This window comes from Leptosomus discolor, chromosome 2 (genome assembly GCF_034619465.1).
Source record: "Leptosomus discolor isolate bLepDis1 chromosome 2, bLepDis1.hap2, whole genome shotgun sequence".
Classification (NCBI taxonomy): domain Eukaryota; kingdom Metazoa; phylum Chordata; class Aves; order Leptosomiformes; family Leptosomidae; genus Leptosomus; species Leptosomus discolor.
Genome location: NC_141392.1, coordinates 120,698,701 through 120,726,360, shown reverse-complemented (window position 1 = coordinate 120,726,360; position 27,660 = coordinate 120,698,701). Strand labels below are relative to the sequence as shown.

The 27,660-nt window shown below is 42.9% G+C and overlaps 1 protein-coding gene and 1 pseudogene across 1 annotated transcript; both read left to right on the top strand.

Moving 5' to 3' along the window:
* Positions 1 to 1,290: 1,290 nt before the first annotated feature.
* On the top strand, positions 1,291 to 4,164 carry LOC104341690 (tubulin alpha-3 chain). Its single transcript, XM_009949489.2, has 4 exons — positions 1,291 to 1,411; positions 1,903 to 2,051; positions 2,964 to 3,644; positions 3,868 to 4,164. The coding sequence occupies exons 1-4, from the start codon at positions 1,291 to 1,293 to the stop codon at positions 4,162 to 4,164; spliced, it is 1,248 nt and encodes a 415-aa protein (XP_009947791.2).
* Positions 4,165 to 9,036: 4,872 nt separating this feature from the next.
* On the top strand, positions 9,037 to 27,226 carry LOC104345147 (BLOC-2 complex member HPS3-like; annotated as a pseudogene).
* Positions 27,227 to 27,660: the final 434 nt, after the last annotated feature.

Genomic DNA, 27,660 nt, shown 5'->3' with positions numbered 1-27,660 from the left:
CAGTCCAACCATCAACCCTACTCTCCCAAGTACACCCCTAAACCGTATCTCCAAGCACCACATCTAAGTGACCTTTAAACACATTAAGTGATGGTGACTCAACCGCCTCCCTGGGCAGCCCATTCCAATGTCTGACAATCCTTTCAGTGAAAAAAATTTTCCTAATGTCAAGCTTAAACCTGCCCTGGTGCAGCTTGAGTCCATTCCCTCTTGTTCTATCATTAATTACCTGTAAGAAGAGACCAGCACCTGCCTCTCTGCAGTGTCCTCTCAGGTAGTTGTAGAGAGCCGTAAGGTCTCCCCTCAGCCTCCTTTTCTCAAGCCTCAGTTCCCTCAGCTGCTCTTCGTAAGTCTTATTCTCTAGGCCTTTCTCTAGCTTTGTCGCCCTTCTCTGCACTCTCTCCAGAACCTCAATGTCTTTCCTGTATTGAGGGGCCCAAAACTGCACACAGTACTCAAGGTGCGGCCTCACCAATGCCAAGTACAGGGGCACGATCACCTCCCTGTTCCGGCTGGCCACACCATAGCTGATACAGGCCAGGATGCCAGCTTGTTTCCATCTCAGAGGTAAGACAAATTGGAGGTATTGAGAGATGAAACACGCATGGCACAGTTGCTTAGAATCAAAGCAGCTGGTTAAAAGTGGGCAGATGACATCTGATTGGGACTCAGACGATTTCACAGAGGAACTCAGATATGTATGAATTGCCAGGGGCTTGATATCGCTGTGCTTATTATCAGGGAAAACATACTAAGTGGTCCTGTGCAGGAAGGAGTCTTGCAAAAGTTACCCAGTACATGATTTGGCAGCAAATGAAGGAAATTTGGGGATATTATATAAGGAAATCTTCCAAAACTAAAGGAAGGTGAAAAAGAGACTAGGCAGAATATTAAAGATGTAATTTACTTGCAGCACGGTAAGGGATGATGAATCTGTGTTCACACAGACTGTGTTGTCTTTAAGATCTTCCAATAGTCTCAGTGTCAGCCCAGGTCGACGAAGGTGAGTAGAGTCTTGCCAGCAGCGGACGGTTGGATCAGTGAAATTGGCACTCTAGCAGCCAGGGCATACTGCAGCAGAGAAAGAGGGAAAGTTGCAATCCACAGACAGCTAGTTATGGTGAGGAGAAAATCTAGAAGACAGGTAGCTCCATATCTCGTTGTCATTGTTCTGTTTTCGATTTGCAGCGTGAATGCATATCCATCCACGTTGGTCAGGCTGGCGTTCAGATCGGCAATGCCTGTTGGGAACTGTATTGTCTTGAACATGGGATCCAGGCTGATGGTCAAATGCCAAGCGATAAAACCATCGGAAGTGGAGACGATTCATTCAACACTTTCTTCAGTGAGACAGGAGCTGGTAAACATGTTCCCAGAGCAGTGTTTGTGGACCTAGAGCCCACCGTAGTTGGTATGTACCTGATGTTAAAGATCATTAGTGTAAAAGTGAAGATTCCCTATGGTCTTTTTTGTCCGTTCAGAGCACTATGGATTTTAAAAGGTGTGTGTCTGGATGCCATTTTGAGATTATTGTTGTTTGAAATAAATGATATAATAATGATCTACAGGTGACAACGTTTGGAAACCAACAGAACTTTTTTACAGTCTGGATAATCTTTCTCGATTGCTGCACTGCATCCAGAGTTTTGTTTAATTGCTACCTGAAATCGTGTCTGTACCTGTCATGTAGTTTTCCGAGTGATCTCTGTGTTCTCGAGTGGAAACCCTGCTTTGTGAGTGCCCGATGTTTTCTGCTAAACAAAGGGGCTGAAGTTGTGCCAAAGGCAAGTCAGACAAGCTGCGTATAGTCTTTGGACACGTGCACTTAGTATGTCATCACCGAGCAGCACACACAGAACTGAAGGGATCCAATTTGTTTGTGGTATTTTGGGTTTTTTGTAGATGAAGTACGTACAGGCTCATACAGGCAGTTATTCCACCCCGAGCAGCTCATTACTGGGAAAGAAGATGCAGCCAATAATTATGCCAGAGGCCATTACACCATTGGAAAAGAGATTGTTGATCTAGTGCTAGACCGCATTCGCAAACTGGTAAGAATTCATGCTGCAATTCAGTATTTAAAATAATTCATACAGCTTTATCTATAATGATGGTTTGCTGTGTTTTTTTCCCCCTAAGAATTTTGCGCATGGTCGGTTGTTTAAAACAAACCAAAATTTTTATCACCTTCCCCGCCCCTGCTCAATTAAATAAAAATTCAGTCAGTAAAACTTAAAATGTTTTACGCTCTGAAATACCCTTATTTGAAAGTATTTTAAGGATACTCTGAAACACACTTGTTTAAGGCTTTTATAATATAACAACGTTTTATACTTTTGTTTGTTATTTTCAGTTTGAATTTTGCATGACACATAACGACATATTTCTGGTACCCTGAAACTCAGGTTTTGGTTGAATGCTTGGCAATTTTAATTCCTTCTCTAGTTTTTCTTTATCTTGACATTGCATCGTGAGAAACTCCTGTAGGACAATATAGTTCAAAATGAAATAGTGATTGTCTTTTTAAAATTATAAAAATAAAAAAATACTGTTTTCAACATTTCATTGATGCTTGCTGAAAGCTGGAACGGGAACATAAATGGATTCTAAAGCTGTAACCCAGCCGAAATGTGCAGTAAGTTTTCACAGTGGGGCATGGCTCCTCTTGCTTACAGTAGTGTTAAAGTAGCATCAAAAACAATAATGCAACTTTTAAATATTAAAATACTACTATTCTGACAAAGTTATGCAGAGGCACTGGTACTTTTGAGTAAAAGACATAAAAGACATGCAAGAAAAAAGGAAGGTCACCTTTCAAGGACGCTGGGGTTTTATTGTAACAATCCAAAACTAACAGACATAAAGAAATGCTTTTGAATGATTATTTTAATGCTGCTTTCTCCAAAATCATCAATAACTTTTTTTTTTTTTTTCCCTCCCACTTTTTTCCCACCCCATTATAGGCTGATCTGTGCACAGGGCTGCAAGGTTTCCTTATCTTTCATAGCTTTGGAGGAGGCACTGGTTCAGGGTTTGCATCTCTGCTCATGGAAAGGCTCTCGGTTGACTACGCCAAAAAATCCAAACTAGAGTTTGCCATTTACCCAGCACCACAAGTTTCCACTGCTGTAGTAGAACCCTACAACTCGATTCTAACGACCCACACAACATTAGAGCATTCAGACTGTGCCTTCATGGTAGATAACGAAGCCATTTACGACATATGTCGTCGTAACCTTGACATTGAACGTCCTACTTACACCAATTTAAACCGATTAATTGGGCAAATTGTTTCATCCATCACCGCTTCACTGCGTTTTGATGGAGCCCTTAATGTAGATCTGACAGAATTTCAAACTAACCTTGTTCCATACCCACGCATCCATTTCCCCCTGGTAACATATGCCCCTGTCATCTCCGCTGAAAAAGCGTACCACGAGCAGCTGTCCGTGGCCGAGATCACCAACACTTGTTTCGAACCAGCCAACCAGATGGTGAAATGCGACCCTCGCCACGGCAAGTACATGGCCTGCTGCATGCTCTACAGAGGGGACGTCGTCCCCAAAGACGTCAACGCGGCCATCGCTACCATCAAGACGAAGCGTACCATTCAGTTCGTGGACTGGTGCCCAACGGGATTCAAGGTACTTGCACAGCCTCTGCAGTGCTCGAGGTCGGAATCGTTAGGGATTGTATCGCGTTGAGCGTCACGGTCGTTCTACAGTGTGGTCGTGTCCTGTCAAATAGTCTGGTGAAGTGCAAAACAACTAAGCTATGTTATTTGTTCTAACCATGGTGATTTTTGACTGTTGACAGAAAAAATGCCTTCGCGCTCCTAAGGAGAGTTTTTGGTTTGTTTTCTTGAAGGTGGGCATTAACTACCAGCCTCCAACCGTGGTGCCGGGTGGGGACCTGGCCAAAGTGCAGCGGGCGGTGTGTATGCTGAGCAACACAACGGCTATCGCTGAAGCATGGGCTCGCCTCGACCACAAGTTCGATCTCATGTACGCCAAGCGCGCCTTCGTACATTGGTATGTCGGGGAAGGCATGGAGGAAGGGGAATTTTCTGAAGCCCGGGAAGATCTGGCTGCCCTTGAGAAGGATTATGAAGAAGTTGGCATAGACTCAGTAGAAGCAGAGGGTGAAGAAGAAGGTGAATATTAGAAAACTGAAGTCTGGATAAAATTTCTCTTAAAAAAAAAAAAACCAAAAAAAAAACCAACAAAAACAGCCAACCCAAAAGTTGCAGAATTCTATTCACTTGTTTGATTGTTTTTGAATAGTTTTAACAGTTCTACCTTCTGGTTTTTAATTCTTTACAATTTACATGGTTGCTCGCTCAGTAAGGACCATTTGAGATTGCAGGTTTTGGTAGCATCCAGCCCTGTGCAAATGAAAGGAGAAATCAGAACCTTGTTCACTCGTTTGATTGTTTTCAAATAAAGTTTTAAAGGTTCTGTCTCCTGGTTTTCCTCTTTACTGTTTACACAGATACTCACTAAGGACCATCGGAGATTGCAGGTTCTGGTAGCACCTAGTCGCGTGCCAGTTATAGAAGAAATCTGGAAATTGCTTGCACTCCCCTGAGATCCCAGTTGTTCTGAGACATGCTCTCTTTGGCTTTTGGTTTCCCACAAGCAGGACACTGCCCTGCTTCGGGTAACTGCGGGCCCTGTCACTCTTCCAAGCCCATCTGCTCAACACCAGGGAACCTCGTCTTTTCCTAAAGGCACGTCCCCGTGGGGCTGGCTTCTCAGAAGAGTTGTGTTAGAATCCCCAGAGGTAGCTAGCTGAGTAGTGCTGTACTTGAGTAGCTTACCTGACTGGTTAAGGCAGACGCTGTTACACATTGGAACAGAACTAGCGCTTGGTACCAGGTTAACTGCTAACAACCTGAAACTTGCTACTTGGAGAAAAAAAAAAAGGGAGGGGGTGACGTTATGCAGAGGAAAAAAATTTTCTAACCAGCATACCTGCTTGCATTTGATTCAGATAAAAGGAAAATGCTCCTTTAAAGGAGCATTGTCATTTTTTACGTCCCTGCGCTAGCCTAGTAAAAAAAAAATAAATTAAAATGTCCTTTAGCAGTGTGTTCAAATGAATATAGCTTTATATAGGGACTTGGAAAGAGTTAAGTCGTGGGATGCTCAGCTCGGGTAAAAACCGCTGACCCACTATCTTCAATTTTTTAGTTCTGAAAAGGAGAAAAAACTTCGGGATTTTATTTGGGGTTTTTGCAGGTTTGGTTTGGTTTTTTCCCTTCCCTACGTGTTCGACCAAACCTGGAAGGAGGAAAAGGGCTGTGTGTGCTCAAGATGCCTGGAAGCGAATTATTTTCAGAAGCAGCCAATATGTGTAGAGCGCCCCGCGTACGCACAGGTTGGGGAGCTCGGAGGAAAGAACTGCTGTGTTTAAAACCAAAAGTGCCTTTGGATTTTCACTCAGGAGGCCACAAAGCCCCAGGCCCAGCAGCCCGGTCCCTCGGGCGCCGCGCTCCGCCCTGCGAGCACGCAGGGTGCTCCAAGGGCCTCCGGGCGCTCGCTCCCTCCGGGCACCCAGGGCGCAGCTTTACAGCTGGCGCCTGTGTGGGCCACAGCGGGCAGCGCCCTGCCAGCCGGAGCCGTCGGCAGAGGTGGGGGGTTTGGCGAGCAGAGGCTGGGATTTCATTCAAGGAAAAATTGGTGAAAACTCGTTTTGGAATGTTAGGTAAGAGTTGAGAATTTAAGATGTTCTTTGTACTGCACTACAGCAGGCAAAGAGCTCGAAAACTGTTGTCTTTAATGATACCTCAGCACCGCTGCGCTCTTTTAAGGAGACCATCTGGTGACCAGTGAAGACAAAAGCAAAGCGACGTTCCTAAGACTGCATATGAGCTGGAGATGCAGATCTGTGGGGAGTTCTGTTGTGTTCTCACGGTTGGTCCCAAGATGGAAAAGTCACACAGTGAAACCTCAAACGAAAAGGTGTCAGTTGTGGAAAGGCCGCTTTCAGATCCCCTGCTGTGCATTTCATGGTGTAGAACCACAGAGCAGTTTGGGTGGGAAGGGACCGTGAGGGTCATCTAGTCCATCTCACGTTGCGCTGTCAATGGAGATACTCTCATGGGCTGCAAAAATAAACTAGTCATGTTCTATTCGAAATGTCTGGTCATAAACCAGAATTTGACTCCGTTAGACTTTGAGCGCTGCTTAATTTTACACACTGATAACCTCATTCCTGCTGAAGGGGCACTTTGTGCCAGCCATGTAGCCAGAAACACAGAGCTGGACGTTCTGAGCCTGAATCTGGTCCCACAACGTGCAGACGGGACAGCAGCGTGCACGTAGAGCGAGCACGCCTGAAAAGCCCGCGGGTGGAGGTAAGTACAGAAATTAGTATTATTTTTTTTTTATTTCCAAGAATCTGCTGACTGATTCCTGTTATTCTCAAAGCAGGCTCAGACAGGATCATTGCCCTTTCCAGATCATCTTAGGACTGTCAGCTGAATACTCGTGTGCATGAAAAAGTCGTACCGCCTGCAGCTGGAGGTAACACTTAAATACGCCATCATTCTGCAGGCACTTTCAGGATAGCGCAGCCTCTACAGACGTAGAATTAGGTCCCTGCTTTGGGGTGCCACCATGGGCCAAATCCAAGTGGTGGTAGTTTAGTGTGCTATGTTCAGAAAAATTATTCTGTATCAGTGTCACTGCCCCAGTAATTGCATCTCTTCTAAGGGACAAGTGGGAGGCCAAATGGAAGAAGCATCTCCCAAACCTTGCCGGCCACGCAAGCCGGCTGGCACATTTAAAAATGCTTCTGTGGCGCTGCCTGTGCACTTTTGTAACTGTCAGCAGGCTCAACCTGCACAAGCAAGGTGTCAGCAAATTCTCCTTTTTCAGTTCTTTGTCTTATTCAGGGGCTTGTCTTAGAATCCTAGAAAGCCCAGAGGTAGATTTACCCAGTAGGTTTCGTTCCTGTGTATTGCAAGAAATCCATCCATATGTACCCAGTTCCTGCCTTTCCAAAAGTATCAGGTGAACACCAACAAACCTTAGGAAAATCCTTCATTTATAATTGGAGAAACTGAAAACAAAAGGATGGTCTTTTAGAAATGGAAATTGTAGCTAGAAAAAATGTAAAGGTAAATCAGACTTGTCAGACAGAAAATATAAACTGGGATGTTCTTCACTGAGTGAAGATGGATCTTAACTCAGATAATGGCCTCTTGCCCCTAGTTGTTTTTATTACTGAAAACTAAACAGAAAAGTTCAAATTACTCTCTGAGTGCTGTTAGGGTTTGCTTTCCAGAACTTCACAGTGAGTTTAAGATAACAGAACTTTCTGCCACAGCTGCCTTTTCCTTCTTAAAACCTCTCCAGCCAAGTGACACCATTTTTTGATGGCCAGCCATTTGCAGCACAGGTTGCCTTGGACTTGCCTTCTAACGAACAGTTGACCTGTCCTTGCAGAAATCTTGACTCTTAGGTATTGAGTCTGTGGAAGCTTAAATGAAGGATTGGTCTTAGCTTCTAGCATAGCTGTTTTCAAAATCTCACGGTTTGAGGAAGCCAATGGTAGCTATGTAGCTGTAAGCAGAGTATTTAATTGATACTGGGTCGTATCACTTTCTTACTGCTCAACGGAAGGGTCTGAACAATTAATCCAGCATTTTCATTGTTACGGTGCAAAAAATGAAGGCGCATACTTTGCAGCTTGAATTAGCTGAGTTCATTGTATGTCAGAAGTCAGCGGAACTGCTTGGGGAAGAAAGTAAACTGTGGGAGATACCACACAGGAATCCACAGTTACCTACGGAAGACACAGAGCGCTTCCAAGTGCAGTAACCGCCTTCCAGGTATTACAAAATGTATTTTTATTACAAATGTATGTTAATTTACTGCAAGAAACCAACATGAGCTGTGGCTCACGTCTTGTTGAAAGAAAAATCCTGGTATTTTGACTTCTGGGGTTTTTATAAGGGGTCTGCTAAGGAGCAAAACCTCATTTAAGTTGCAGCTGACTCAAGAAAATGGGCTACTTGCCAGTTAAGTCCAGCTACCTTATGTTCTTCTGTAATTTACAGAGTGATTTGCAGTGATTTACCCGCCCTCAGGGGCATCCCTGCCCTGGGGTGAGTCCTCCACGGGCTGCAGTCCTTCTGGGGTGCCCCTGCTCTGGTGTGGGTGCATTCCCTCAGGGGTGATCCTGCCCCGGTGTGGAACTGGAAGTGTGATGATGATGGTGGTTATTCTTCGTTATTCTTATTTTTCCTGCTGTCTTTTTTTACATCGCTTCAGAGCTGGCTGGCTCTGGTTCTCACCAGCCCGGGGCAGTTCAGAGCCCCCTGGTCACCACTGCAGCCCTCTGCCTCTTTACTGGAAATTTGGAGGTTTCTTCAAAAAGCAGGGTACAGATCCAATGCTGTGTTGCCTTGCTTCACTGCATATGTTAATTTGTAATTATGGCATTTTATCTTCTTAAAGCTGGAAATTTAGAATATTTCTGGGCAAATGAGATTGCATTTTCCCGTTTTCAGTCCAATGTAGACAATATGGTGAGTTTTCCCTGAAAGATGCTTATTGAACAAAGCGGGGTTGTAATACTGGGTATGCCATGTAACAATAGGCAAGCAAATACAAGATTTCTGTCTAAAACTGGTTTTAATAAGCAACTGAAATCAAGACTTTTACAACCACGTCAGGCAATCTTTTACGACTTGGCCAAATTCAAACTATTTGGGATTAAGTTTTCCATGTTAGGCATCTCCCTCAGGCTTAGTCATTTTGAGACACACAGCTAAAACCGTGTAGTTGCTTTGAAGAGTGAAATGATTTTTTTTTTAACCTATTCTTAAATGATTTATGTCATAGTTTTATGAGTATTTTCATTCTTGCTTAAGTGAAGCGCTGAAAGTTAGGAAAGCCAGTGAATATTTTCGGTGTCAGCTCAGTGGACAAAGGTGACATATTTTCTTTCTTCTTTTTTTTTTTTTTTAATTTTTATTTAAAGACTCAAAGTACATACTAACTGAAATTGCTAAATAATCACTTTCCTTGTGGACCTGTCACACCTGATGTCTGCACATTAAGAATGGAGCTTTTTATAGGACCAAGAGCTATCTGTCATTTCAGAGACCATATAGTTCTTTTGGCTAAGGCGGACACAGAAGATACTACGGAAAGAAGAAAGCCTACGAGAAGGATGCTGTAAGGATTTGTGTCTTTTGGGGAGACAGTATTTATAGCTCTGTGTACAGTGCTGAATTTGTGCGTGTCGGAGTTGAAGAGAAGTTCCTCTGGAAAACCTGTTTGGAAATAATTCCCTAGTTAGTGCATGAGAACAGAAATCAAGAAGTGGGGTTTTTTTCAATTCTACTGCATTAACTGATACAGAAGAAATGTGGGTACAGACACAATGCTTGAAATCAACAAAATAAGTTACTGAAGACTGTAAAAAACTTACCTTTCGTAAGTAATTTTAAAATGAAATTACTAAGAACGTATCTGCTACTGAGAAAAAAAAAAAAAAATTTATCTTGAGAAACAAAAGTATGCAGGAGTTCCAAAGCTACAGGCTAACAAAATGTGTTGTAGCACAAAAGGCAAATGTCTTACATTTGGGTAAGGGTTCTTTCCAAGAAAAGTTCTGAACATCACTGTAGTAATCCATGACAAAAGAAGGATCAGACTTGGCCCAAGATGCTCTTGTAGCATGTACGTAGCCAGAGGCATTTGTGACTTTTTATCTATTTCCGTGTAAAGTGCTATTCCTGTTCTTTTTTGAGGGCTTTTCATGAAAGAGCCGAACAGCTATTCTGAAAGAGCTGTTCAGGAATCACATTTTTTAAAGTCAGTTCAAGCTCATTAACAAAAGTGGGACAACTACAGTTGATTGAAGAGTTATTTGAACCACTATTTCTTAAAGCCTAGAGCAGATGTTATTCAGGAGAAGATAAGGATAAGCCCATCAAGGAGAATGGTAATTCAAAATACTGTAGCCTTCTGTCTGTAAAGCACAGTTTCTTCTGCCAATTGTGTTGTTTCAAAGATTATAGTTGGTATTGGAGGAAGATACACTTCTTGCCTTCTGTAAAGGACGTAGTTGAACAAATACTAGTCTACTTAACACCGTCATTTGAAAACAGAGATGTAAACATCCCAGAACAGTTAAACCAAATCCAACCCCCCCAAAAAAAACCAGAACAAAAGGAGTCTGTTTTCCTGCAGTGTTTTAACTTTAGGGCATCACAGACCTAGCCAATCCGTAAAGAGTAAAAACATTCAAATATATTTTTATGCCATGTCTTGGCAAACACTTTAATAGAGCTGCAGGGACAAACGTGCAGTAAGTCCTTACAGAAAGTAAGTGAACATCTTAGCTAAATTGAATTAGTTAACCTCTTGTAAGTATCTGATACTACGTGGTGTTAATCCCGGGAGAAGACGTAGTGGATAGTTTTGATGATGTTCCTGGTGTATGAACATGCCTATCCCCATTCTGTACTAGCCATTCCGATTTAAATTCACAGCTTAACTTTTAAGCATTTACTAGCCTGCAAACATACCTGTTTATGCATTTAAATCATCAAGTGAGTGGGGTTTTATTAAAATAGTGTTTATTTAGACACTGGCAACTCCAATCTTTTCCTTCTCTCTAGTTCCAGAAGGGCTGACAGCATCGAACCCAGAGCACATTCTGAGTCAAAGCCTGGTTGGAATTTATATCTTACAAACACTGTTTCAACCATTCAGCTTTACAGAGAAACGGTATTGCCCAAAAGTCCTGCTTTTTTTGTTTGGTGACTAAAATTAAGTACTGTGAATAAATCTCTGATGCATGTCATTGCTGAATATAACATAACGTATTTCTCAGGAACAGCCCGTAGTCCTGTTTCAAATGGCTGCTGCCCTCATTAGAATTGTTCCTGTATGTTCTGAATTTTTGTCAGTAGCTTAAGTGTATCCCGTGTCTGTCCTAGGGAGATTATAGTAGAACTTACAGAAACACAAAAACTGAGAGTTGCAACCGTCTTCTAAGTGAGGCTCACTTACTGGTCTGAGCAGCTATAACGGGCCCTCGTTTCCTTAGATCAGATGAGAAAACTTCTAAAAGCATTCAAAGAAGGTTGGGCCTTCTTAGGAGACTGCTACAGCAGTATGGTTTAGATGCCAAAGTGATATAGGTGAGTTTTTGTTTTCAATAATGTCACCCGAAAGCAAACATCCGTCATTCTTTGCTGTTTTGCGTTAGTATTGCATATATAATATAAATCTTGACATTCTACAAAAACAGCTTAATCTAGTCAGCTCTTCAGGATCTGGTTGTCTTTATTGCCATTGAACACAGAATATGACATTAGGTGAAATATGAGCTATGTATTTGCAGACACTGCTGTGTCTGCAACTTTGTGTGAGGTATTACTTTAGTTCTTACAAACAATGATGGCAAAAGTGTTGCCTTTAGCTGTTTTGTTCTTTTCTTCCTTCCTTCAGGTCTGACACAAAGGATTACCACCTTGCTTTGCCACACTACAGAATGTCGGGTTTATCCATGAATGAAGTTTTAAAGAGACTAGTTTCAGAAGGTGATGAAATTCAGACAATGAGAGGATTTATATTTTACTTAACTCAATCTCTTAATGAAGATTTAAATGAAGAATTAAGTGAGGTAGAAACAAGTTTGGTTTTTTCTTAATCTGTTGATTCAGTTCTGATTTTAAGAACTGTGTATCAAATTTTAATTAAATCCCCTTTGAAAATGCTGAGCTGCTTATTTAGTTTTACAGTTGTTCTTTTTTCACATGGTTTCTATTTTCCCATTTTTGTTGACAAAATAGCAAGCAGCACCTGTGATGTTTTGGGCTGCTTTCAAGCAACATATTATAGGTCTGGCTGTCACGATGCATGTTGCTAATAGGTCTGGTTCCCCCTTGCGCACAGAGACACTTCCATTTTAGGAAAGCTCTGCCTCAAATTTCGTTTCGTCTCCCATTTCTGTGACGAAACAAACTGTTCCTTTGAACACTGCCAAAGAGCACAGCTTGGTGAAACCAATTCACTGTGGTGGTGGATGTTCTCCTAGCACCCCAGAATATGGGTTGAATCACTGTCAGTTAGAGATCCTTCACTTTTACCAATAGGGAGGAAAGAGGCAGGAAAGGCACTGTGACTTGATAGCTAAGCTCTACTTGTCTGGTTTATTTAAAAAAAAAAAACCACCACAAAACAAAACCAATCCGCAACACTTTCATATGCCATGCAAGGCTGCATAACTGGAAAGGTCTAAACTGTCAAATGGCTTTTATTTCAACAGGAATCAGCAAGTAAACCTCTTCAAATATTCTGTCTTGCTGCCCCTGTGCAGCTGCCTCTCATCCTGTGCAGACCCTGCATGAGAAACGTCTGTCCTTTGACAGCTGTGAAGGACCTTCAGAAAGGAGAAAAAATTACAGCATCAGTGGTCCTGACACTTACTGAGGCTTTGATGGCTCTGAAAATGGGAGACCTGACCATGTATGAACATGAGATGGACTCCTCCTATAAGGAGATGAAGCATGCTGAAAGCATGAGCCATTCATGCTTTGCAGAGCTCAAGTCAGTAGGTTTGGCTTGTAGCAGTATTTTACAGTAAAAGAAACCTTCACCCACTCCTCTTCCTCCTAATACGCTGTACAGGCTCCACTGAAGGTCTCCAGTAACAGTAAAATTGAGGGCTGGCACACACCGGGCCCGCACTGCTTACCCTGCAGGATGGGTCATCTTACCTTGGCAAAACCTTACCAAATAAGCAGAAGTTTTGAAGCTGTTAATTCTTGATAAATTAGATCCTATTTACTGGGGTGTAACAAGCTCTGCAGAGCCAGTGCTCTTCAGCAGCATGGCAGGGTTGTATAGCAGCATTTCTACACCCTGTAATTAACGTGTGACGTGCCCATGAAAACACCATCCATATGCAAACAGCCCTTATAACGTTGCTCTTGAAGCAGAATGTCCACAGTGTGCACAAACTAAAGTTTCTGTATAAGATATCCCATCTTTCTTATGTGGAATCAAAACACTTAACCCTTATTCAGATCAGATCCAGTGCTGTCAAAGTAAGAATTCCACATCAATGGGGGAAAAATGTTAGTGAAGGAGTCTGCCAAAGATACTCACCTGTGGTTTTAGACTGAGGCTGGTCTGTAAATTACTTCTTGTTAAGGTTGATCAGGACTGTTGAATATTCAAAGGCAACAGAGCTTGAAATATAGACTCTTTCTGAGAGTGAGATATTAGAGGTCTTAAAAACTTCTAAAATAAACTGATAGCTGTTCCAAAGTTAGATATCATGCTTTGGTAGGAGAAGTCCTGCGGAGCTTTCGAAGTCAGCAGATTTTGAATTGCAAGAGAGCTGTTTCAACAGTGCTATTCAGCACCACCTGCTTTCTAACCATTTGCAGCACAATCAAGTGAAACTGCCGTGTTGTGAGCCAAGATACACATTCCGCTGCACAGCTGCTATTTAGAGAACAAGGTGGCTGGGGTTTGGGTCTTGGGTTTGGAGTTTTTTGTTCAGTTTTGTTTTTTTCTTTTTGATCCAACCTGTTAAGAAAATGTTCTATGGCACTTCACCTTTAAAAAGCATTTTGTTGCAAAGCAGAAAAAATAACACTTTCAGAAAGACAAAGAAAGGAAAGATAGTTTGTATGCATAGCAGGGTGAAATGTGAATTTTCCTCCTAGGTCTGCCTTACATTTCCTGTATAATGAATTTAATCAACCAAAACTCTTGAGACAGCATAAGGAAGGAGTTGTTATGCCAGCTGAGTTTGCTGTTCACCTGAGGGAGATGCAGCCTGGTTTGCTGGTGGCTGGCACTGGGGCTTTCCATGAGAGCAGTAAAACTGAACTGGAAGAAGCAGATACCTTTTTCAAGGCTGGTGTGTGATCATGGTGTACGATTGTAAATTTTGCCCTTCACGGTCTGAATTTCATCAGGCTTCTTTCAGCTTATTTCCTTGTGAGATCTCAAGTTTGGCCTGGTTTTTGATGAGTTTTTTGAAATACTGTTACCCCATTTGAACAATGACCAGACCAGGCTTGGTGGACCGACCTTCCTGCTGGGTCTCCTGGATGTGCAAAAATGGCCAAGTGTCTTCTCAAACGGAGCTGTGATCACACAGAGAGAAATTTTGGCATAAAGCTAACTCTGTGCATCCGGTTTTGCTCAGGGAGTTTTCCTAATGTTTACAGATACGAAAGGATGCGCAGAGAGAAACACGTCTCTCTAGAGAGTCATGCTGGAAGGCGAATTATTCATGCATTTCCTTAATACAGGATGTTTTGTATATTAGAGTAACTTTAATATTCCTACTAGAAATTTCCTATTGAAAACATCGAGTGCTGTAAAAACCCTGTGTTTAATCAAGGATTGTGCATGTCAGCATTAATTATACTTTGTCAGATGGTAGTTAGAAAGGTTTCGTTTCACAAGTCATGTTCTTTGTGCAATTTAATCTTTGGTATGAGTTTATTAAATCATTCTGAATAGGAAAAGTATTTTGATCATTAAAAAAATAAATAAAAATAATGGTTTTCGTGCTCTTTTGAGAGTCACTGTCTTCCAATTTTACTTGACTGAATTACACCAGCACATATTAGAAAAACGATTTCAAACTTGTAAAACTGAATTTCTGTAAGTGTATTTGTACATGCAAGCATTTACACTGAAAACAGGTATGATGCAAACTTGACCATCAGCTGTCAGCATAGCGTAAATCCTTCTGCACCACTGGCATATGTAGATGGTGTGAATAATAGATACTTACTTTTTATATAATCTAATCCCTAAAATAAGGAATTTACTATATGTTATCCCTTATGACAGGAATATCAAATATATGGCTGGGGAACAATCCATGCAGACTTCTTACAAAATATGACGCAGATTTATTTTTTTTTAATTTCAGATGAAGAATGAGTCTTGTGAAATTTCACTTTGGTGTTCAGTGAGAAAAAACAAGGCCAAGGTTTGAAACAATGTATTTTTTGAAATTAATTTTTCCCCTTTTGCAATTATGCAATAAACTCCTGATTTCAACCATGCTGCTGACGTGAATCAGAATACACACCTGCCAACATCTCCTGCAGAAACACCAGGGGCTGAAGTGAGCATAGTTCAAAACTGGTTTAATCTGAACACTGACTAGTTTTTTTTCCCCTGCGGGCACACAGAGTCAATTCATCCTTTATCAGTTCTGCCCTCTTCAGCCCATCATTCATTCACTGTATAATTCCCCATGAACTTTGCTCCAGTACAGAGTGGCTTTCCAGGAATGTAGGCTCTAGCATGGCTCTTCATGCCTCCAAACTTTACCTTTCCATATCTGCCTAAGTTAGATCAGCTCTATTCTTCCCCTCTAGCAACCTTCCCACACAGGCTATTTCTTTGGTTCGCTGACAATTCAGTTTACTCTGAAAGAAACTTGTTCACTCATGGACTTTCCCTGAAGTAATAAGGAACCTGTAAGAACATTGATGTAATTATTTCAGAGTAAGCTTGTATGAAGACAAAACCCAAGATTTGCTGAAAACACTGTGCCCTGTGCTCCAGGAATGTATTATACAGACCTGGGGCACGTAGGAAAAGAGAGCACACCTACCTCGTATAATTTAGAAAATACCTACTTTACAGAAAGGGTGGTTGAATTGTTCAGGATTTAAAGACTATTCAGATTAGAGCTGTTGCCAAGGGACTTGACATTAGCTGAAGCTCAACCATCCTGTAAACTCCAACTGTTGCACACCCTGTACGAGCATCATGCAGGGGTATGGGTTCTACCAAAAAGGAAGAACAGTTCCATATAACACCTGTAGAGTGTGTGTGCGTGCCCTCAAGTACCTACACCTGCAAGACCAGCTGCTAGCATGACTGAATAGTCCTTTTCCCCTACGAATATGACTGCTAATGCCATCGGCTAGCCATGATACAGAAAAATAGCCACATCGCTGAGCAGCCCACTTGGCTACTCTGGGACTGGACTGCATCTGGATGGAGTCATTGGCTTTGTGATCCTGATCCACACTGAATAGCTGCAGTTAGAAAGTAAAGCTCAGCTACTCTTGTGAGCCGCCCCAGAGCGTGGGTGAAGAAGGAACTAGAGAATGGAGTAGGGGCATGGGGAGCCGAAGATTCTCCTGCTCCTTCTGCACCGTTTCTCTGCCTCAAGAGGTTCTCAGTGTCAGCCAAGTCTGACTTCATCAGGATGAGGAAATAGACATTCTTTGTGGTGAATTCGAGGATGGGCTGTGTGGTGGCAATGGATGGGGACTCGGGAGGTAAGCTTTGTCTGTGATTAATAGCACTCAAGGCTTGGAAAGTGCTAAAATTTGAATGTTCTGGGTCATGTCTGATTCCAAAAAGCACAGCGATTTGTTTCCATCAAATGATGGAAATCTGGCAGTTAAAGAGTTAGCAGGGACACCTCTAAGATGTTTCATGCGAGAGCTGCCAAGCAGGTGGGAACCGATTGCTGTGAATCCTGCGACCAGAGAGGAGCGTCCTGGTTTGAATCTTTTCTTGGCTCAGCCCACATGGAGGTGCTACAGACTCAGGAACAGACCAGCTCACCCAGAGCAGACACGGACCGTGTACAAAGACCCAGCACCGCAAATTATTACTAGTTATTTTTTAACAGGATTTTTTTGTGAAACATTAGAATACTTACACTTTATCTTTTCCCATATTTATTTTGTAATGATGCATCCAGAAAGAGAAGGAAGTATCAGCTGGTGTTCTTTACCTCAAAAAACATATTTGTAAAACTTCACAAGCGGTTTATATCTGATTAAAGTTGGGCAAAACATCTTTTTCCGTAACTTCAGACCTGCCTTTCTATTATGCTTCTCATAAAGGAAAATGTTTGTTGTGAACAATAAAAGGAAAGTCCCACTTTCCTGTGAATAGCTGTAACATCAAACTTCAGCCTTTAATATAATGGGTTCCTATTCTCTCCCCAGACTAAAAGGCAGCCTAAGTGAAACATTCCCAAGAAAAGACGGGGAAAAAAATTCCCCTAGAAACAATAAAAAAAAATTCCCAAACAAGCAAACATTCAGCCTCTGTCTTATGCCAAAGGCCTCTGCTTTGCTTTCTAGCTGACTGTCTGCCAAGAAATGAAGAGATTATCCAAAAGCAAGGCACAGGATCCTTTCCCCTAGGCCAGAGCTTTCATGGGGAAAGAAGGGACCAAACAGATGGGAAAAAAAAAAAGAAACAATTTATTTTGTAAAAAGCAAGGGGAGAGAGATGTGTAATGCAGATAAGAAAATGTGAGGGAGATGGATGACACACTGAGTGAAAGGGAAGATGCAGCCATTTTTGCCATCATGTAAAGATTAATTAAATCATATTCTGAATGAGGCCACTGACAGCAACTCCCTCTGCGGCTCTTCAACTCGCTTCGTCTCAATTTATTGTCTGCAAGACAGGAAGAAAGAAATCTACCTGCATTGCTGAACTGTGAGAAAGCAGTTAATGATTGAACAGGATTTTAAAGATGGGAAGTGTGCGGCGTTAAATTTGGTTGTGGGTAAATACCAGGTGGTTCAAACTTTGCCCTTGGCTCACACAGGCATCTGGGCTTTTTACACCTTTGCTCATTAGTAAAAATATGTTAGAACAGGCTCACTTTGTGTTTTGAATCACGCTTAGAGAAATGTTGCAAAAATTACTGTCAAACCCCTCAATTCTGTTTAAACAAAAACAGTTTAAATGGTAGAAATGAAAAATAACAGAGGAAAAGAGTATTAAGGAAATACTTCAGAACCGTCAAGATACTGTTTCCTGGTTAGTGTGGGAAACAGGTAAACATTCAGAAAATACTTGGGTTTGGGTGTATCCAACCTTAACCAGAGCAGCTGTTTAATCATACTGTTAGGTTTCAGGTATACAAATACATTAAAAATATGCTTTAAATGGTCAAAATGTTCCTCTCTCTCATGTTTATTAATAATCCTTGAGCAAAGTACTACTTTCACCATTGGCAGTTAACCTTGAGTCTTATATTCTCTTTCAATGACTAAGTTGCCATTACATCACAGTGGATGCAATATTCCTTCTCCTTTTACTGCACTTACCTGGTGTCTCCCTGCTGACTTTGCACACGCTGAAAATAGTCAGTAATTTTACAGTGTGAGAGAGAGACGCTCACCTCCTATTTTACTGAGGCTCAGGCTAACACCTTCACCTCCCTTGATGTAAGGAGGGGTTTCATCAGGAGCTCAAGGGGATCAGGACTAGTTGTCCCCTTGAAAAAGAATACAGAAGTGGTGTATTTGCAAAAAAACTTTTGCTTACATGGTATTTGCTTACTATTATCTGTCAGACAAAGGTAAGTTACTGCACTATGTGGCAGAAGTCCTGTATCAAATGGATTTTGGCAGAATGTAGATACTCCTATGACTAGTACAATCATAGGGAGAAAAATGAAGAGTAGAGTAAGATACAACAAGGAAATGGGATGAAGAATGAAGACAGTCTCCAAAGATATGAATTACGAAAGAGTTAGTCCAACACGTGATGGGAAGGGAGAAATAATAATGGGTGACAGGTGTAGTGCCTTTTTTCCTTCAGCAGTCACTCAAGTAAAAGTAAGTTTATTTAAAATGCCTTAGTAGCTGGTGTAAGCAGGATGAGATGTTAGTGATTACCCTTGAGAAGGTGGTGAAGACAAATGAGGTTCCAGGGCACTGGAGAAGAGCAACCATGGTGAATATTTTCAAAAAAAGAAGGAAGGGAGATACGTAGGAATTGTCATTAATCATTCTGACTTCATTTTCTGAAAAAATATTGCAAGAATTTTGTAAAATGCAGGAAACACCTAATTAATAACAGTCGAGGCAGATTTGTAAAGAATCAATTTGTCCAACTAGTCGATGTATGGCATGTAAGATGCTGAAATAATCTTTCCAGTCTAGATAGCATTGCTAAGGCTGCAGATGGAATAAGTGTGCTTGGCTTGGGGAAAACACTCCAGAAAAGAAAAGAAAAAAAAAACCACTTCAGACAATTAATCCATTTCTATAAACTTCTAGACAATTCTAGAAAAGAGAACGGATGGAAAAGATCATACCAACCTTTATAGACACAAAAAGCCTCCTGAAAAGAGGAAAAGAACTGTTCTTCCTGTATACTGTGAAGGGACATAAAATAATCAGCTTAAATTACAGAAATTACACTTGCACTAACATTTTGATGTCCCAAGTGACGGAACAGTTCCAGCTTGCATTCAGTGTAATAAATTCTGTCCTTTTTCTCACTGCAAACTAGTCAAAGACCTGCTCCACAATAACTGATTTGTTTACACTAAATGCTCTCCTTTGTTGGAAGCTGATCTGGCAAAAATTATTATGTTATACCTCAAACAGTGAGTCACTGAGCTTCCTCTTTAGAAGGACAAATGAGACACGGTTCACAATAAACTACAAATAATCCCCATGGATCATGAGTTCTGATTGTTGGAGATCCTTGCAGGCAATCGTTTTAAAACTTCCTTCCTCGGTACAGAGGCTCCTTCTGAATAACGAAGAGCGGTACAGAACCAGGGTGACCAAATCATATTGCTCCTGGTAGAAGAATATCTTCCAACGAGCGCTCCACCATCTGGGGGAAAGCTCTTTTCCTTGAACCTGCACACAAGAGGGGAGAAGATGGCAGAAACAGGGGTAAGGTAGTATTCTGGGAATGTAAAGATCTTGGCTTGCTTTCCACAGCGTGTTTCTAAGACAGATCTGCAAAGGCGGGTGGTAGCAACTGACACTTCAGGAGCACAATTCACAACGCTCTAATCCTTTGTGCGCTAAATGGAGAAGTTTCCAGATCAATGTCAGGATGCTAACCACCAGCGGGATGCTCACAACGAGTGTAGGAGCTGCCTGAAGGTCTCTCTCTTTGCTCTTTACCAAGTGGTGGCTTTATAGATCCACGTAAAAAGCCAGCAGGCAGTTCCCTAAGGCACCCTAGTCCCAAACAAAGACTCCCCAGTCAGAAAAAAGTGTTTCAATTGCACGCAGTCTGTTTACAGGCCCCTTCACAGAGGTGGCGGAGGCGTCTCTGCTGAGATGATCTAGTCAACTGGAGTACGGTAAGGTGGGAATTCAAAGCATTTCAGGAAAAAAACTCCAACTGTAATATGAAGGCTTCTTCCTGGGCAAAAGATCTGGGCAGCATTGCCTTCGGCTGTGTACGGGGGAACACAACACTGTAGTGTATGTTACACAGCCGGAGAGAATCAGCCTTGACAAGGGTTGCCTAATTTCTAAATTCTAAGTAGCCCTTAGCCAAAAATTAGGTCCAGAGAGGTTTAATCCTGACAAGTGTTTACTGTAAAACGTGAGTAATCCTGGGATTCACGTGTAGCAGGTTCCCACTGTGTACTTCAGATGTCCTCCTCAGTGCTAGTGAGGCTCTTTTAGCTTTTAAACATCATTTTAACTGAGCTTGCTCTGGCATGGAGCTCCTGGTAGTTAATTTTAGATTGTGCCACTGTGGACACAAATGTGCCGTTCTGATGGAGCATGTGTGCAAAGTAGATATGGGGCAATTTACTGCTGTGGCCTATTGCCATATCACAATATTATTATCCCTTGGGAGGGAAACAATGTAGATTTATGACTTGCTTGAGTTCTTTGTTTTGGTTATTTTTTCCTGCCAGGTTATTTTTAGTGCAAAATTGTTCCAAATTATGTCGAGAACAGGCGAAGCTGAACTAAAACTGTGATCAGAAACGCTGCTGTGTATGAGGGATGTTTCTGTAGACAAGAGCCAGTGATACGTTGTATTGCATAACCCTAAAGAAATCTCTAGAAAGCAATGCGTTACCTCTATCACCTTCAGACAGTCCCAAACTCAACCTGCCCTGGTGTTAAGGTGCCAGGCTGCTCCACTGGCTGTCAATTTTAGCAGCTACAGGATCAGATGGTTTAAGGTAAAACAGCCATTTTCAAGAAAAAAAACACGTCTCTGTGTAAGGACGGGAGCTAGCTGACACAGTCCCTCCTCTTCCACTGCTTTTGAAGAATACACAATATTCAAACCCTTAAATCACTTGCAGGCTTGGGTCTTCTGTTCAAGGCATTTTACATCTCCCTAGGACATTTGCTTTCAGAGACAGAACCATGGTGTTTCTCAGAAATTAATTAACAAATTCACAACTGCTTTTGGGTGGCTTGGGAAGCAGCAGCATGGATGAATGCTCTGCTGATGTGGTTTTAATGTTGAGCTGCCAGAGGTACGGGTACCTGACAGTTATTGAAGGCCAATTATGGAGCACAACTTTCTCTGTTGCTGTCTGCCTGCTCCAAACAGACAGCTGTGTTTCCTTCCCTTTAATGAAAGAGTGCTGTAATAACAGCTTGCAAATATTTTATCTCTGGAAGCAATTATTATTTTGTTGTAAAAGCTGAGCTAACACTGGAGACGTGTTTGTTCTCCCAGAAGACACCCTGTATTTGAGCTATCAAATTTCTCGTTGCTATTTTTAAAAGTGTTGTGCAGTTGTGAATGCAAGTTGTTTCATCGACAAAAAGCATGCTAATTTGTTAATGAATTAACACAAGGGGAGTTAAGGGAGAGGTTTCAAGAGCAAAAATTTGTGTTGGGAAATCACCTTGACTCCTAATTAAATTAGAAGTGTGTGATGTTGCCAGAAAGCCCCAAAGCCATAACGAGCTGTGTAATGCCCATAGCCCCTCCGCTCCCCTCCCACTGAGTGCCCTCCACTGTTGGTCTCCATCCCTCCGTGCTCCTGCTCGCTCCACAGCCAGGAGCTTTCTGTCCTCTCTACGATGGCAGCAGCCGTGGCCGGGGCTGGGACATGCTGACTTCCACTGGCACTTTCTAATCCTTGCTATAGCACTGTAAATCTTAATCAAAACCGAGCTGTACAGACTAGGGCCGATCTCACTTACTCTGCTTTTGTGAGCGGCCTTAGCAGGACTTTGTCCTCAGTTAACTGTTGCCTCAGGCTCTCATGACAATGATCCAATGATCATTCATTTGGTGGAGGCCACCATTGCAAGTGGCTGCTGGCAGTGGTCTGAGGCAGAGGCGCAGTCAAATTCAAGGGAAGTTGTTCTTTTCTGAAGATGAGAGAGCTCAGGAACATGCAAGTTGGACCAGGAAAGTCATTTCCTTTTTTTTCCAGGCTGCAGTTAACTTCTCCTTCCTTTCCTGGGGGAAGCATGGTGTCAAATCCCTTCTCTAGCAATTATGAAATGTAGGTAGTGTCACACATCTTGTGTTCACGGCCATCTGCAGAACAAGTAATACTACACATTTGAGACAAAGCAGGCAGCCTTACATCCACAATGGGTGATATTGTTTGAATTTCGTGAAGCGATATCCCCTTCCCCCTCGAAAATACCGTGCTACAGCTGTACGCTGTTAAACCTGTGCACCAGCATGACTTGGGCCTGTCTCTAGGGTTTGTCTCTCTCAGGGTTAATACCCTCTGCAGATGACCTGGTCTCCTGAAGAAGATGCAGGACCAGAGTAGGCTGCAGGCTAACACAGTGTGGGAAGTGTTAGAGCCACCTGCTCTCTGCATTCAAGGTCAGCTTGGATGGGGATTTCAGCAACCTGATCTAGTTGAAGATGTCCCTGCTCACTGCAGGGGGCTGGACTAGATGACCTCTAAAGGTCCCTTCCAACCCAAACCATTCTGTGATTCTGTGGTTCTATATCAACCCAGTACAGTCCTCTCCCTCCATCCTTCCTTCACTCCTTCCCCAGCTTGGACCCCCATTGATCCCTTTTTGCACCATTGCTCTTGCCTGCTTTGGCATTTTGGTGGAGGAAGAGGACAGCAGATGGAAAATGGGGGTGCAGCTCCCCTCCCATCCCTGGGCCTGCCTGGAGCAGAAAGCCAGTGCAAGTAATACAGCCCCAGTTCTGTTTTCTTCCTCCACTGGGGGCACTTAGGATCCTGTCACAATAAAGTTACAAAACTGCTTCATTGCTCCAAAAAGCCATGTAAGAATACAAAGCCAGGTTTTGCACAAAGTCAATGAGAGGTCTTCCCACGAAATTCAAAAGCAGCAGGACCAAGTCTGTACGAATAAAATGGGAGCTCCAACATCAAAGGCAGGCAAAGAAAGGACACAGCATGAGCTCAGGGGATTGTTTACTACGTAACATGTTCTCCACATTTTTCATACCTTTTCCTTGGATCTTATTTTCCTTTGAACTCCAGACAACATGCACATTTAGGCCCAAACCCATCCCCACTAAAATAAGTGGATGTTTTCTTACCAACTAGAACGAAGATTAGATCAACTCTTTAATCTCATGTTTTCCCCTTGAAAACTATAATCAACTGTTTTATGCTCGGTTGGATATAAAATTAACCCCGACAAATTAGCTTTATTTCAGAATGTTGCATATTTTGCTGGGAATACACCAGGGTCTTCTCATCCATAAAGGTGAACATAGCCCAGATCTAAACAGGAAAACTGCACGACTATTTTACTGTGAAAATACTGGGTGAGGTGGGAGCATACAGCATTTTGATAGATAATAAAGAGAGGCTACAGTCACAGGCACTTCTGCCTTGGGACAAATCAACAGCCCAACATAGGGTATGCTGGTGAATCTGATTAAGCCTCTTCAGAAGAAAAAACTGCTCAAGAAAACATTTTCAAGATCAGAAAAAACTCAATGTGTTGAGTTTGTGTCTGGCAGGGTTTTGGTAGTGGAGGAGGGGGTTACAGAGATGGCTCCTGTAAGAAGCTGCTAGAAGCTCCCCCAGCTCCAAATCCGACCTGCCTCTGGCCAAGGCTGAGCCAATCGGTGCCTCTGCCAATTAAGAGGGGAAAAATGTGTTGGGCAAGATTTTGTTTGAGAGTCTTTGCTTGGGAGTGGAGGTGAGGAGGGGGATGTGAGAGAAACAACCCTACGGACACACAGGCCAGGGAAGGGGAGAGGTGTGCCGGAGCAGAGATTCCCCTGCAGCCTGTAGTGAGACGGCAGACTGAGCTCCTGCAGGCCAGAAAGATGAGCAGTGGAGCAGATGCCCACCTGCAGCCCGTGGAGGACCCCAGGCCAGAGCAGGTGGTCGCACCTGAAGCAGGCCCTGACTCCGAAGCAGCCCGTGCTGCAGCAGCCCGTCGCTGGGAGGGCGGCAGCCCCGGGAGCGACCCGTGCTGGGGCGGTTCGTGGAGGACTCAGGTTGGAGAAGTTCATGGAGGACTTTCACCTGTGGGAGAGATGCCACGTTGGAGCAGGTGAGGACGGTGAGGACCCCTCTCCCTGAGAAGAAAGGAGCATCCAGTCTGTCAGTCAATGCATAATGAACTGACCATAACCCCCATTCCCTGCCCCCCTGCACTGCTGCGGGAGAGGAGGTAGAGAAATCGGGAGCAGAGCTGAGCCCAGGAAGAAGGGAGGGGTGGGGGAAGGTGTTTCTGAGATCTTGGTGTATTTCTCACTATCCTACTTTGATATGGTTGGTAAATCAGTGGTGCTGGTGGTGTTTAAATTCAACTGATGTTGTTTCCCCAAGCTGAGTCTGTTTTTTGCCCGTGACAAGAATTGGTGAGGTAGCCCTCCCTGTCCTTTGTCTTGACCCTCGAGCCTTTGGTTATATTTTCTCCTCCCCAGCCCAGTACAGGTGAGCGAGTGGCTGCGTGGTGCTTTGTTGCTGGCTGGGTGGGCTTAAACCACGACATTCAACAACTAAACGACCCTTGACAACGTGAACCACTCACAGTCACTATTCCTGTTACTCTCTGCCTCAGCCCTCTCCTATCAGCAGTGTTTTCTTTGAGCACATGTGTAGCATATGGCAACAGTCAGAGCTCTTCTATCTTACAGAATAAAGGTCCTAAAAGTAATGGGAAGCTTGTGAATAGGTCCTCGTGATACTGGGAGGGAGACAGACGCATTATGTAATTTACAGGAAGTGCTTTTGGCGGCTTTGTGACTACAATTTCTATAAATATCTGCTGTAGAAAAAACACAGGGACACAAAAGAAGCTTTGTAAAAAAAAAACAACGATACACTGTCATAGGGAAATAATGTTAGTAGGCATTGCAAGAACTACACTCTGAGGCTGTGGGTTTATATTTTGAAGAAGGAACTTACTCCCTCCTGCTGGGCTAAACTGCTTTCCTAAAATCTGCCTGTGGCTGGATCCCTCTGGTGTCATTAAGTCCTTTTGGTTCTCTACCTGGGTTGAATTAGCACTGTTTTCTTCTGCTTCTTGGAATAAAGTTTGGTCCTGGGCAGAATTGTGTCCCCATGCCATTTCCTACAATTTGAACTCAATGATTTTTGGGGACAGGTGTTGCTTTCACAGCGCTTAGCACAGCTGCAGCTTTTGCCAACAGCCAAGCAAATCATAAAAGTACTATCAGCTTCTCTGCAACACTTCTGGAAGGCCCTGGCTGACGGCCATAGGGGCTGGCTTTGGTTATCTCCAAAGGTCTGTTGTGAAGACTGGTTTGAGCCCCAGCTCAAACACCTGGGAAAGTCTCCTTTCCCATCACAATAATGAATCAGAGTGTTTCAAATGATAGTAGCTTATTAAAGGTTGAGAAGAAAAGATAAACAGAATAGTGTGTAATGACCGGATGGACTTTTTGCAAACTCAAGCCATAAACAAAGTAAAACAATCTGAAGTCTTCCTCTATAATTTCATGGCAAGCAAACTGCGGGCTGGTTTGTGTCTCCAGTACTGACACCCTACTGCAGCCTGAAGTCTCAACTGCCCTTCAGCCCACCTGAGCTTCTTCCTTCTCTCTTCTGGCTTCTCTAGCAAGCTTTTTGACAATTACTCCTCTTCTTCAATGATTTCTACCCCAAGACCAAATTTTCCCAAAGGATCCTCTAAACTATGGTTCCTTCGCTCTCTTTTTGTAGTATGTGCTTTCATGCCCTGAAGCTACAAGCGATGTGAAAGATCAGATAGACCAGTCACTCTAGGCCTGTTTTGGCTTGGGTGATTGCCCAATTTTTTTTATTTTTTATTTTTTTTTAACAGAAATGCTCCAAATATGAAAAACTTCAAGGAAAATCCAACATCTTTCAGAGGCCTGCCTCAAACATGACTGTTAATCCATTTCCCTAGGTCCCTTTCCTGCTACCAGACTCCAGCTATTTGCTCCCTCCTTCCAGGCTGCCACCCTTTAGAGCTTTCTGGATAGGGTTCCCCTTCTCCTTTAGACCTCAACCATCAGGCTTATGGCTCAGAGGCCTGGGTCAGATCGATCTGATGATACAAACACTACGTATGAGGTAAGTTTCCTCTGGAACACTCGTGCTCAAGTGCTTGTGCTTTCATTTCCTGAGAAAGGCATTTGTTTGCCTGGCCTGTGTTTGCTGTATCAGCTACAACTCCTTATCAGCCTTCTCCTCCCTCTGACCTCAGGCTCCAGGCTTTTCATCTTCTCGCCGGTTTACCTCTGTGCCTGGAGCTCCTTTGCCTTCCCAGGCCACGGACTTTCTATTCTTCTGCTCTGGTATGGCCCCGCTGCTGCTTTGACCAGACTGGGCTCCGATGTCTGGACTGTCTGAAATCGGCTACGGAAGTTAGTGTATGAAAACTGGGTGATTTATAAAATAACCAGTTCGGCAGTCAAAAATAGAGGCAACTAAAATACATTTGTGACTGTTATTAACTTCTTTGGGGAAACGACTTGAGTGGGTTTTTAAGGCAACAGGTATATAGCTAGTGCTTCAAAACCAAGTACCATCGCAAAGCCTATTACAAAGATTATCAGCATCCCCTACAAATAGGCAAGATACAGAACAAACCTGTGGATTGAATATCATCTCTTTTGCAAATGGTTTTATAGAATTAAATAAAATGGATACACAATTTAAACAAAAATAGAGTATGCAGAGGTGAGGAGGAGAAGAAAAAGTGGTATGGATCAACGGAGAATAAACTCTGTTTTAAAAAAAACCCCAAACAAATACACATTAAAGGAGACAAAGCAGAGGAATAGGAGATGGAGGACTCCATAGGGCTGTGCTGTTGTACTTACAAAAATAAGTAAATGGAAGGAATAAGGATCTTTTCCTGTTCTAAGACAGGAAAGTTACCATGTCAAAGTGACATCACGGCTCTTGTTTTTTTCTGTCTCCCCTCCTGCAGACACAGCCTGGGAGCACAAAAGAACGAGATTTCTACATCATCTCCATCATAATTTCTAATGGAAGTTGCAATGCTGTTATCACATGCAACCATGACTACTTATCCTACTAGCCTTCTTCAAGGACCTTGAAGAGCAAAACTCCAGAGCTTCCTTCCACTAGACACATTAGGCGTCTGTTTGCTGTCTTTGGTAGAGGTGAAACTCAACCCTGTGCATATTTGATGTGCCTTGTAATAATACCCACTCATTCATTGCAGAACAGGCATTCTGTTGCCCTCCTATGACACTTCTTTGGGATTGCAGCTGGAAGATGTGTCACTGGGACCTCCCTTTGTTTCCTCACTGTGAACTAGACGCTAATGACAGATGCTGGGTTGGAGGCCCGACAGAACCAGATACTCCAGGCCACCAGCTTGCACAAGTGGTGACAGTTCAAGTGCCTGGCTTCTGTCTGGCACCTATCACTTTGCTGCTCGACCACACAGGTAAATCAGCAGCTGTCAAACAGCACTGCTCAAGCGCTGCTTCTGGGCCGGGGCGGTAA